A 13,230-nucleotide genomic window follows, 5' to 3' on the forward strand; every position below is an offset into this window, starting at 1 on the left:
CAACCACTAGAAAATCCTAATAAAATAAATTTCCTAATAATAATAAAATAAAAAGAAACTCTATCTAACTTTTGGCCGTTGATCTAGCAATTGCGAGATGCACCTGCATCAAAATCCTTATGTATATTTGTGTTCTTCAGAAGTTATTTATTACATCTGCAAAACTTTCCACTAGAGAGATAAGTGATGAAACAAGAGAGAGAGAGAGAGAGAGAGAGAGAGAGAGAGAGAGAGAGAGAGAGAGAGAGAGAGCAACTTATATAACAAGAACAACTTATATAAAATAAAATCAGGTTACACAGGGAAAGAGGTTCCATGTCATCCAAACAAGCTACATTTTTAGAATTAGCCCACACAATTCTACTTTAATACTTTTTATTTCTCCCTTAAGTTGTAACCCCCTTCTTTCTCTCTTGTATTTTGTTTACTGGAATCAGAAAATGGGACCAGCCGCGAGAATTTCCTCAGTCAGTTTGTTGTCTTTGCCGATCTTGTAATTCACAAAACCATCGAAGTTCTTCTCAAACAGTCCAGCTAGCTTCAGAAGCGTCTCTTTGTATGCGTTCTTATCAGCCCACTGTCCAACAATCATCACATTATTTTAGCAAACCAAAAATCAAATATAGTAAAGGAAAATGCATGATATTATTGTGAGATGCACTTAATGTATGACCCTAGTGAGGAACACTGCAACTGGGACCCATTCAATAACATCATAATTGATCTCGACCATTCATCTGGTTGAAGAAACGGTCAGGATTGTCCGATCAGTGGGGCCAAATAGTGTTCAATCACTTTGCGACATGTGAATGTAATGACCCATTTTGTACCCTGAATTATGGAAATGAAGAGAAATAATGAGGAATGACTCACGGTGTTCATTGGCTCCAGGATCTCTGAAGGAACCCCTTCAACTTCTGTTGGGATTTCGAGCCCAAACACTTCAGTCTTGGTGTAATTTGCCTTCAGAAGACTGCCGGAGTGAATGGCGTCGATGATTTTCCGGGTGTATGGCAACTTAATGCGCTTGCCAGACCCATACCTGCAAAATGTTCAAACCTTAGAAGGTTCCTTGGTTAACTATAGAGAATGATCAAATGCAAAACAGCGTCTCTGTAGAAAAAAAATGGCAATGTGATTCCACAAGTGAATTGTTTTCATGTAAATTACTTGGATTAGCTATATATACCTTCCTCCGGACCAACCAGTGTTGACGAGCCACCCTGTGGCACCATGCTTCTGCATCTTCTCGGCCAACATGGCTGCGTACTTAGTGGGATGCAGCATTATAAACGCTGCTCCAAAGCAGGCCGAGAATGTCGCCTGTGGCTCTTTTATGCCTTCCTCAGTGCCGGCTACCTGTTACATATTGAAGTACATATTGTGTGTGAACAATTACATACAAAAAAACTCCTCAAATTCAAAAAAAGGAGAAAAATTTAGAGAAATGAAGGCACATAATTACAGAAAACAAACTCTTGAACTATCAGGAGCTCAAAATAAAAAAGGAAAAAGAAAAACAAAATTACTTCAGACAATTCAAGGGGGACTAGCCAGTTCTCTGAAAAGATTTTTCTTAGTTTAGTATGTAAAGAGGGTAGAATTGATTGTGTAACATATACCAGAGCAGTGTAGCCGCTGATGAAATGGTACATGGTCTGTGCCAGATTGAGTTTGCTCACAGGCGGAAGCACACCAAAGGCATCACATGCCAGGAGGATTACATTCTTTGGGTGAGGACCAACACATGGAATCTTAGCATTGGGGATGTACTCAATCGGGTAAGCAGCGCGAGTGTTCTCTGTAACAACAACAATATGACCTCTCTGTGAAACTATTCAAGATATTAAATTTCTACGCCAATTGCATTGTCTTTATAGAACTGTAAACAGTAATCTTAGCATTGTGGATGTACTCAATCAGGCAAAAACTCAGGGAATTGAAGTACACCAAAATTTTCAAAATATCAGTGCCTTTGACCCCACTAAATTTGCTCTTGTTTGACTAAAATGGCTAAAAGAAAAAGTACTTTCTTAGTGTAATTCATGGTAGTTATTGCCTACGATTGATTCAATGCGTATCTCATTAGGTCTTTTCCTTACCTCATTGAAGGTAATCTAATTTTAGTAACACCATATAATCACCAACAAACTAAGGAGATTAATAAAGGCTTAGGATTGTATACCTGTGACAGATTTATCTGAATACTCCACTTCTCGGGTGTGCTCATCAAACACCACATTTTCTACCACTGCCAAAGCACAAAAGTCATTAGTAAACCCCAAACAGAGAAATACTAAGACGGATATAAAGTAAGAAATTAAAGGGTAACAAGTTACAGGTTAGTACCTGCCCCGAACTTGATGGCGTTAAAGATATCAGGCTCCTTTTCCCCAGAAAGGTCAATGCATTTTGCATAACAACCCCCCTCGATATTTGACACCCCATTCTCACTCCAACAGTGCTCATCATCTCCAATCAGAAGCCTATTGTGATCTGTAGACAGAGTCGTCTTCCCCGTACCTGAAGAAGTAAAAAAGAGAACGCATCAATGAATTAAACAACAATAAAATCCAGAGAGAAAAAAAAAACCCGCCACTCAATCAAATAAAGCATGTATAGGGGTCAGTCAAGAAGACAATGAATCGTGAATCCACGACGGGCAACAGCGCCACGTCGATACCTGATAATCCAAAGAAGAGGGCGACATCGCCATCTTTCCCCATATTGCAGCCAGAATGTAAGGAGAGGATGTGTCTCTTGGGCATGAGGTAGTGCATTACGCTGAACAGACCCTTCTTCATCTCCCCGGCGTATTGAGTGCCGAGAATGACCATTTCCCTTCTACCAAGGTTAAGGTCTATGCTAGTTGACGATGTCATGTAATGAGTGTAACGATTACACGGGAACTGGCCGGCATTGTATATGGTGAAGTCCGGAGTACCGAAATCCTCCAGCTCTTCAGGCGTAGGTCGGATACACCTGCCACCCACCCGGTTATCGTATGTTCTCTAGCTATACCGTATTTGGCCATTCGTACTTTTTGTTTTTAAAAAAAACTTTTACCATGTTTTTATCACAACAAAATCTCCACTCAATCTTACCTTGGAGTGATACTACTATGTATACAATGACAATGACAACGTTAAGAGGACGTATCTGGGTACTCGTAGGCCATGGGAGAGTAGAGTGGGATAAATATTTTCTTTTATACTTACATGTTGTGCATGAACAAGGAATGGTAAGCTCTTGCAGAGACAATCCGGACTTTGATCTGATGCATTGGGTCCCAATTCAAAAATTGATCATTCACGTACACCTGTGCATGTCACGTCAATGCGAATCAAATTGGGATCACATTCAAGGCAAAGAAAGAAATTTACCATTACAAAATACAGCCTAACCACATATATCCAATAAAATCAAGTGTTAAACGTGATTTTCCTAAGAGAATATAGATTTTTTTTACAAGATTATACTACAAGGAATGATCAAGTTACAGTTGCTAAAGTGGAAAGCGAGAGCAAGAAGCGATATGGGAAGTGGATGGGGAAGTGAGGGGTTTAGAAAAAGAAAGAGTGAGAAGTAGAAAACTATAAAGAAAGTAGAGAGGAAATAAATGTGAAGCTACAATGAAAGTCAACATGAAACATGTAATAAGCCTCATTAAAAGCTAACAATAAATGTATAAAAAGATTTGCGTTACAAAATGTTAGTGAGGAAGGGTTAACATAGATAAGGATTACAATTAGTGATGAAAACTTTATAACTGATTAGAATTACAAGTTTTAGGATTTATAGTTTCACATGTTTTATTCCCGTAGATTTAATATTAAGTTTTTAAAAAGAAAAAATCTACTTAAACCACGTTTTGTTCATGTAGATTTAATAATTAGTTTTTAGAAAAAAAATCTAAAAATTTCAATTGGGAACTTAAGATGAGTTTTTAAATTTTAAATACACTTCTTTGGCATTATAAATATCGCTCCTAGAGGTCAAGTCGAAGCTCATAGTAAAATCATGATCAAACGATAGACAGTTGATCATACACCAAATGGGAGAACATGGTTTATACACTGAATGATGGTGAGGAGTCATCTATAGCACGAATGTTTCATAGCTTATATACACTGAATAATTGTGTGTATCAGTCTTCTATAACAGTAATGTTCCCTAATAGTGCCGGCCAAATATTAGTAGTGGACAACAGTAATGCTGGTGCCATGTTCTCATGCTTCTGTTGGAATGTCAACCATCTTTTGCTTGGCTTGTAGCTAATAGAGAGAGATTCAATTCAAAGCTTTTTTTCTTGGAAAATGACAGAGAGATATTCATAGATTTTCTTGTTATCCTACTAATGCAAGAGATGTAAGTGCCAGCACACGTAGGGTCTCATGACAGAGGGATCCTCACACTCCCCATGAATGAATTAGACATGTTACAGTCACCGACACGGCGACACATATAGGAGCCAAATACTCTGTTCTAAAGTGGGAAAAGAAGATAATCCACCCCACAATTGAATTGCCATACACTATTTTCTTCCACTGATCCAACATAGAAGCTCAAGCCACATGGGCTATGCATCATTTGATTGGGACCAACTTAAGTGTCATGAGAAAACAACTCATAGTGTTAGAATGTGTGGATCTTAAGGTGTGCTTGCACATACATGATAAATATAGTAAGAAATCAAGCAAACTTTCGGAATATTCTTATCTATTCTACTTACTATTTAAATCGAGCTGCATACTCTAGTGGGTTGCCTCATTAACCAACTTACCTAATCTACCACAAGAAGATCCAATGGTGAGATCAACACCCAATCCAACGGTTGGAACTCACATATTCTAACATATGGGGATTGAGAGGTTTCATACCCTCATATATGCTACCCATAAAAAATAATGAAAAAGGAAAGTCAGGTTTTGTCTCTGTTTAGGTTACTTATGTGGGTCAAAATGCGCCGAAGAAAAATCCTTGTCTACTCAGCACGGACGTGGCCAAGAATGCGGTTGACGCGGTTGGGTACTCAGTTAAGCGGTCATAACTCCTATGAGTTAAAGGAGTTTTTATTGACTTTGTATGGCAAAATGCTGAACGTGGTCGAGGGAAAAAGGAGTCGATTTGGGGGAGTCCATGATGACACTGAGAAGTTTTAAAACTATGCTCCAAACCATGACTCTAATTGGACCATGGTTTTAAATTTCGGTTTCGGCTAAAATTTCGGACTTATCTGAAAGCGAAATTTGTTCTTAACGCACGAAACCCCTAATTTTTTGGAACGAAATTTCGATTGAAATTGCCAAAATTTTGATAATTTCGATCAAAATTCTTTGACGGGATAAAAAATTAATATTTTATTATAAATTTTGACGAAATTCCCGAAATTTCGGTCGAAATGGACATGACCAGAGATAAATTCCAGTTGCCTTTTTTCAACGATGACCCGACCCAGTCTGAGCAAGCACCAACCCAACCTGAGAAAAAAATGGGTTCATCCGGACGGGTTCAGGTTGAGCCTGGCCTGACCCAAGATGGCCCTACTGGGGAGGGCTAGAGAAGGCAGACCACCAATTTGATTAGCCCGAGGACTAAATAATTATACTCAGAAAAAGACAGAAAAGTAGGGAGCCGTCTTTTCAAACGTATCCACTGTAGTTAGGGGCATTTAGGAAGAAGACAAGAGAGATAACATCATGAAAATTTGGAAATAAAATATGGGCAAAGCAGTAATCCTGGGAATGCAATGTCTGTAGCATTGTGGCATTAAATGGGGAGGAGATAATATGATAAATGTCTCTAATGGGGGGAAAAAAATAATAACAAGTTCCCATATGGGCGCAAGTTAGCAGAAACCACTTTTTTGAGTTATGGAATAGAAAGAAAGAATTGAAAAGGATAAAAAAAGGGTGGTAGATACAACTGCAAGCCAATGAAAATCCTAAAAAAATGGTGTATATATCAAAAGAGGGGTAGTGATTTTAGGTAATTTGGGTGTGTAGGTGCATCAGTCGAGATAAATGACACAGGAAGTACAATGCACAATCGCAGAGAAATAAAAATACAGGGATAGATATTCTCTGTTAATTCACAATATAATATAATAAACAAAAGTTCCAAGAACCACAAGAGAAAAAATAAACCCATGGGGCAAAGGATTGAAAGTGGCGTCTTAGTAATAAATGCATGCAGAAATGGCATAAAGGGAAGTAATATATTCTCCCCCTTTTCTTCCCAGGCCAGTAGAAGGGGACGGGGCCGGGGAAGAAAAGGGGGAGAATATATATATAGGGAAATGTTATCCGCACTACTGTATTTTGGTGAGGGCACTCCTCACTTTATTAAAAGTACGATATGGCCCGCACCATAGGATGATCCAAACCGTCCATTAGATGGGCCACAACCTAAATAGTTTGTGGCCCAAAAATTAATTCCATAGTTTGATCCTAACACTCCGATTTATGGTGGGTTTGGATCAACCCTCTAACATTCAGATCGGAGGGTTAGGATCAACCTATGGAAGTGATTTTTGGGGCACAACCTATTTAGGCTCTAGTCAATCTAATGGACAGTCTGGATCATCCTATGGTGCGGTCCATACCGTACTTTTAATAAAGTGAGAGTGCCCTCATCAAAATATAGAAGTGCGGATAACATTTCCCTATATGCTGCAAAGCTGTAATCTAATGGGCAGAGAGCACCTACAAAGAAAAGGAACCAAATTTCTATTTATAATGCTTTCTTAAGGGGTAAGGTGATACCCCATTATTAAGTATATAATTAAAATTTATCATACATAGTCCAAAAATAAACTAATTATCTCTGGTTTTACTAATTACCAAAGAAAATCTCACTAATAAAATTTAAAAAAAAAACACACCCATATCCATAATAAAAGATGGAAGTGCAAAAAAAAGAGGCAATACCTTGTCCAAAGAGCAGAGATAATCAACGGCTCTTTCTCTATTCACTAGGAATGTGTGCTCGTCCATTTCAATATTAGGGGAACCCCTGAAATAAGGAAAAAAAAAAGAGAGTTACATATGAAAACACCTATCAAAACACAAGACGCTCGTTTGAGACTATAAGAGAGACTTACTTTCCCCACCAAAGATCATCTTCAGTTGTCTCATCCCTGACTACACGTTTGTCTCGTGGAGAGCGACCCGTTTTGGCTCCCGAAAGGGTGGCCAAAGCCCCACTCGATGTGATGAACGACCCTTTTTCGTATTTTATAGCTTGCTCGTAAAGCTCTACAAAACAGAGAAAATAAATGTCATGGGTTAGTTTTCATTTGTGAAAATGAAATCATTTTTAGGAAAAGACAAAACAAAAAACGGTGTAAAGAAATACAGCTGTTTTTAGGAAGAGACAAACAGTGAAGGTGAAAATATCACTTTTCTAGATTTCCTTTATAGCTCTGTTCACTTCTTTTTCCCTGAAGGTGGCGTGGTAGAAGGAAAAAGAATCCAGGAAACTGTCAAGGAAAAGGTTACGTTTTTCTTGGAAAGCCTTTTTCCGATATATTTAATCGGAAACCAAATCTTGAGTAACAGGAAAAAGTTAATTTCCACATCATTTTCAGCTTTTAAATAAGAAATTCCACATTTTTTCCTGGAAAAGAAGTTAACACCGAAATTCTATCTCGTCAAGTCTTAACAAGAAAACAAAGGTTGTTTTCCACGGAAAACAGCACAAGGGAAAAGAAGTGAACAGAGAGCCTAAATAGAAAGAATATGGCTGGAAAACTAAGAAACGCATTAACTTAGTAGAAGTGAAATGACTAAAATAACCTCCTTTTTTTCTCCGACAAAAATCAAGATACGCCCATTTAAAAATAGTTAAAATAAAAACCCAGAATTCTAGGGGTCGTTGAGTAAATCAGGAAACTTAGGAACAAAATCATGGATATCTTTGACACTGCGGACGACTAGAGATGTATAGAGTGGAACTTATTAGGCAGCCTCCTTGTTTGATATTGGCAGCCCGGCGCACGTTAGAGGGAGAAAAAATTTACCGAGATGGGGGAAGTTTTCTTACCTCCAGGAGAGAGATTGTAGAGGATGTGGGTGAACTTTAAGGAACTGTCACTAACGGTAAACGTTGGAGCCACGTGGTGATGGCTAACGTGCGCAACCTTTGGGGCTTCGGTCTTCCGGGCCGGGTCTCCTTTTACCACCTTTGGGCCCGTCTCCCTCGTCAGGGACGCAAGAGAAGCACTGTAAAATAAGGTAAAAAATAGAGCCTATTTACGAATCATACCATTCAAGGGTAAAAACCCGAAAAAAAAATAAAATAGAATGAAGTCAGAACTTTCAGAATATCTTCGGTACAGCCCCCATATTTGACGAAAATGACCAAAACACCCTTAGAATGCCTTGCTATATAAAATGACCAAAACACCCTTAAGGTAATTTTTGCACCTTCATCAACTAATTTCATCTACTAATTCTCTTTTCTACCAAAATGATAAAAAATGTTAAAATGCCATTTTTAACCCCACAAAATATACCCTTTTAAGTCCTGAAATTGATTGGGTCTGTTCTTCATATCCCGACAAATAGGGGAATTTTCATCAACCCATTTATGGATTTATAGTGAGCTATATAGTTCAAGGTCTTTTTGGTAATTTCATCCCCCAATCTCTCTCTCTCTCTGTTTTCTACTTAGTTTTTTGTATACATATATATATATATACCTGATCGATTGTAATTGCTGTTTTTGCCTCTCTTCTTCAGACAAAGGTGGAGCAAAAGCTCCTTGAGTTCCTTTAGTGGGTGTTGTGGGGGCCGATTTTTTCTTCTGAAGGGAATGTAGTTCATCAATTGTCTGAGCTTTTACCGTTGGGACACTATCATCGTGACAGATTCCGTTCTCTTTCTTATTAGTATGGACCTTGGCAAGCCCGTTACGAGCAACATCTCCCTTTGAGAAGCTGAATTCTTTTCGTCCCGCCATTTCTCCTCTGCAAAATAATCATACAAATAAGACCCAGAAAGAAAAATAGAAGGGTGCTTTTTTTTGGTTTGTAGAAATGGCAAATCCGTAAATATTATGGGAAGAAAGGGTATAGTCCTGAAACAACGAACAGAAAAAACTAATGCTCCGAATATATTGAGTTTTAGTAAAGGAAATGCTTTAATAGACAAAGCTTATATTTTAAACAAAATTTCCTAAAATGGCAGCAATTTATAGCTATGACCATGAGACATCTGTAAAGGAGATTCTTTGAATGAAAAAATCTCTTAAAAATCCAAAATCAGTTCGTATAAAAATCAAAAAGAAAATATGTCAAAATCTTCCATCAAAATAGCCCACAAAACAAAAATCAACAAAAACCGAAAATAAATGGCAAACCTGTAAAACACAACGTCTAAAAAAGGACAAAAAAATATTCAATATTCGTCATTTTAACCTAGCATTAAAATCTCCCACAAAAAAAAAAAAAAACCCTCAAAATCAAGAACAAGCTAAAACAAATAACAAATCAATAAAAAAAAATCCATTGAATATGAAAACCTGCAAAAAAAAAACCCAGAAAATTTTCTACCCAACGCATTAGAATCGAATAAAACGAAGCAAAATCCAACCATGCAATAGATTCAACGTAAGTCGAAAGAAGAAAAAAAAAACAGAGCTCTAAAAAAGAAGGAATCCGCACCAGAAATTACGAGCTTGAAACGAGAAGAAAAGAAAAAGAAAAACAGGAAAAAAAAAAGGAGAACAAAAGAGAATCAAAGAGCTACAGCATCCAATTTCAGTATGGGATATAACGAAGAAGAAAATGAATGAGAAAAGAAAGCAGTAGAGGCTGCCTTTTAAAGGCACAACTAACCCGAGTCTAACTACAACCCGCTCTAACCGCGGTCAAATTTTAACCCTTCTCTAACCAAACCTCCCCACAAAGCGAAAAAATCCAAACGGGGTTTAATGAGAAGAAACGGAGTCTTACGTATACACAACGCATATATATACGGGGAGATATATGTATGTGATTATCCGTAGCGTGTACAAAAATAGGGAGAAAAAGTTGGTTAAAATGGATTGAATTCGTTTTTCAGTTCCGTCCAAAATGAGTCAGACTCAGTCGCTTCTTTCCTACTCTTTTTTCGTGTGTGGGCCTAAGTACAGTATTTTTCAAAATTTAAAGTGGGGCCCACTTTATAGGTTGATCCAAACCGTTCATTTGTTAGGTTGATCCAAATCATCTCTACAGGAGGATTCTAACCCTACTATTTACATTTGTCGGCAAACAAATGAACGGTTTGGATCATCCTATAAAGTGGGTCTCACAATATAAATTCTCATCAGTTTTATTCCTTTTTTTATTCTCCAGCACTGTATACTTTCATGGAGTTGGCTGGTATTTTTCTAATTTTTAAGTGGGGTCCAGCAGCTTTATTATCCAAATGAGTAGCTTGGTGGGTCCTAATCTGGTGGTTTATGGACAAAAAATCCCGACGGTCCAATTTATAGCGATTATTGAACCCTTATTTTTAAAAATCTTTGAACCGTCCAATTCACACCCCATTTATAAAAACATGTTAGATCATCTATGATTGGGACCTACAAATGAATGGCTTGTATCTTTGACAAACTACTGTAGTCCCCAGCTGAATTTTTACCCTCCCTCAAATTTCTTCTAAAAATTGGTAAAAGTACCATGGTTGCTAGTATGTGAATTGTGACTTGATGTTCAACAAGATGGACGGTCTCGATTGCCCATAATTGTGCCCTAAGGGACCCAAAAATTGACCATCAGCTTCTTTCTTAGGCCCTATGTGTGTTGTAGGGATGGGATCGAGTTCACAAATCCTACCCAATTCCATTTACCACGCCTTGATCAGATAATATTAGCCCTTTACCTATCATGCTTGGGTTAAGGTTCTGCAAAAAAATAATCTGAACCATTGATAATGGTCAACAAGATCAACGGTCTTGATTACGTATGAATTTTATCATGTGGGGCCCAACAATTGATCATTATGATTGGGTGGAACTGTGACTGTGCACCCAGTCGGACTCCAATTAAGAACCTTCCTTTTGGATTGAAGGGTTAGGATCATCTCATCTTCTTTCTATGATTTGGTAGGGCCCACAAACGAGCACTAAAAACTGAGAACGTGGGATAATTAATAATCTCAGCATGCTGGGGTGTAAAGACGACAGGAATGTTCCGACGTTCTGCTCCATCCAAAAACAATCTGTTCTTACATTTCCTAGGAGTTTCTATTTTGCGCGACTAGTCCTAGCATTTGTCAGCAAAAAAACTTAACTTTCGCTATGGGTGAATCTCTCAGTTTTGAGGAGTGGGCCCCACTTGTTATTGGTTTTATAGAAGCAGCTGTCCAGTGGGGGCCCACACTTTGTTTGAATGAATCTGATTAGATTCAATGACAGTGAAGTTCCACGGTTGGTGAGTAGCACAGAGATCTTGTTTTTATATTAAATTATCTAAATGGCCTTTCTTTTTCCTTTTGAAGTCTTTGTTTTGGTTTTCACCCCGGTTAAGAGCTTGCTTGGTATCTCATATCTAAAGTAGTTTTAAATTATAAAGCAGAAATGAAGAGAGTCCTTCCAAAAACTCACCCGCAAGGGCGTCCTATTGGATCCACGTCATCCAACTATGTTTTATCATTCATTTAATTTTATTTTTTTGTCACATTATAAATGCGATTGGATGGTGTGGATCAACTGGGGCACCCTTGCATGCGAGGGCACCCTTCAGTTTAGAATTCCTCATTTTTAAATTTAAAAATTAACTTATATGGTCATGAAGGAATAATTAGATTCATTTACAAAAGGAGGCGGTATATCTTCGCCCCCTTTTCCCTGGGCAAACCCCTAGGCTTTTACATTTGCCCAAGTAAGAAAAGGGGGCGAATATATCATTTCCCTTACAAAATTCACGATAAAGTGGGCCCTGAGATCTGAATATAATCCAAGGACAAAGAAATGCATAGAAGTCCGGCAGGAACATGGTCCTAATTTTTTATTAAAGCCATTCATCTCATGCATGGGAAAAATCCATTCAGCATGAGACCATGACCATGCATGTCATCTCATGGCGATATCCTAGATCAACGGTCTAGATCATAGGCACATGGGCTACGGGTCGTTCGCAGCATTGATCTCTAAACCGATGGGTCCGCCTTATTGGTTTCTTTATAGTTCAATCATCCTAACCGTTCATCTGATGTTGATCTTAAATATTTTCTAAAAAAGAACTTTTCACTTTTTGAATGTGCAGTCCTGTACACGTTGTTGCCTACACCGGATAAGATCTATCCATTGCTCTAAGAAATGAAAAAAAAAAAACGGAAAGTAAAAACGCGTATTTTATTTTAATATATGCATGGACACGTCACCAATACGCGTTGGAAAATATCGTAACTGAAAAACAGGAAAAAATAATAATGGAAATGATATCTCCACCCCCAATTTTAGGAAATAGTGGTGGAAATATCATTTTAAGAGATTTTAAATGCTTATCGCCCGTTCGCCTCGTCACATGCGGCCGCAAAAGAACGGTCCACGTGGCGCCACGTCACTGGTACTTTCTGGGAAAGCTTCCGAGGTTTAAGCGGGCCTGGATAACGGTGATGATGTCAACACCGTTAACGCCGTTAATAGTAGCGGCTCCGTTACGATGCTTTACTGTGAAAGAAAGTGAAAGGAAGGTGCGGACACGTGGCAAGCTGTGGGTTTTTGTTCGGGTTATCTTTTCTTTTTTTCACGGCACATTTTTCAACGAGGATAATATTTTCTTTTCCCAACAACTCAATACGGGTAATTAATTTCTCGTCAATGCATATCAAAACGTGATAAATTGGTAAAAAAGGGCGAGGATTACTACGAAGAAAGTGACTTTTAGGAAAAAGACAATTATTGGGTCCTACAATTGATCATATGAAGGCAATGTATGTGAGATCAAGACCTTTAATCTGGTAGAACATCGTAAGATGATATCTAATGGTTTTAGGTAAAAGACAATTTTTGGGTCCTACAATATAGATCATATGAAGGCATACATGTTAGATCGAGACCGTTAATCTTGTAAAACTTCATAAGATGATCCAATCAAGGCTTGATTGATTATGAGCCGAAGATAATCCGATCAATGCGTTCTCAATTTATATTGGCTGCCGTTATAATGTTTATTTGGATTAACGGTTCCGATCAAGTAAATGAGGTGGAAGTAGGGTCCAGTAAGTGACTTTTAGGAAG

The 13,230-nt window shown here is 38.0% G+C and overlaps 1 protein-coding gene across 1 annotated transcript; it reads right to left on the minus strand.

Annotated features, from left to right (window-relative positions):
- Positions 1-256: 256 nt before the first annotated feature.
- On the minus strand, positions 257-9,781 carry PCK1 (phosphoenolpyruvate carboxykinase 1). Its single transcript, XM_077377897.1, has 13 exons — positions 9,665-9,781; positions 8,702-8,968; positions 8,044-8,222; positions 7,103-7,256; positions 6,930-7,014; positions 3,219-3,319; positions 2,684-2,982; positions 2,350-2,523; positions 2,186-2,251; positions 1,623-1,801; positions 1,190-1,359; positions 874-1,042; positions 257-577 (listed from the first exon to the last, which is right to left on the minus strand). Exons 2-13 carry the CDS (start codon positions 8,959-8,961, stop codon positions 434-436), a joined length of 1,980 nt encoding a protein of 659 aa, XP_077234012.1. The 5' UTR covers positions 8,962-8,968; positions 9,665-9,781; the 3' UTR covers positions 257-433.
- Between the last annotated feature and the right edge of the window lie 3,449 nt (positions 9,782-13,230).

This window comes from Tasmannia lanceolata, unplaced genomic scaffold, assembly GCF_043159265.1.
Source record: "Tasmannia lanceolata isolate RefF3 unplaced genomic scaffold, GAP_Taslan_0.1 ptg000004l, whole genome shotgun sequence".
Lineage (NCBI taxonomy): Eukaryota > Viridiplantae > Streptophyta > Magnoliopsida > Canellales > Winteraceae > Tasmannia > Tasmannia lanceolata.

Excerpts from the sequence above, each read along its gene's own strand:
- PCK1 (XM_077377897.1), bottom strand. The coding sequence starts at position 8,961 with ATGGCGGGACGAAAAGAATTCAGCTTCTCAAAGGGAGATGTTGCTCGT. Across the intron at positions 7,257-8,043 it reads CTACAATCTCTCTCCTGGAG|AGCTTTACGAGCAAGCTATA; the intron begins GTAAGAAAACTT and ends TCTGTTTTGTAG. Across the intron at positions 578-873 it reads TCCTGGAGCCAATGAACACC|TGGGCTGATAAGAACGCATA; the intron begins GTGAGTCATTCC and ends ATTGTTGGACAG.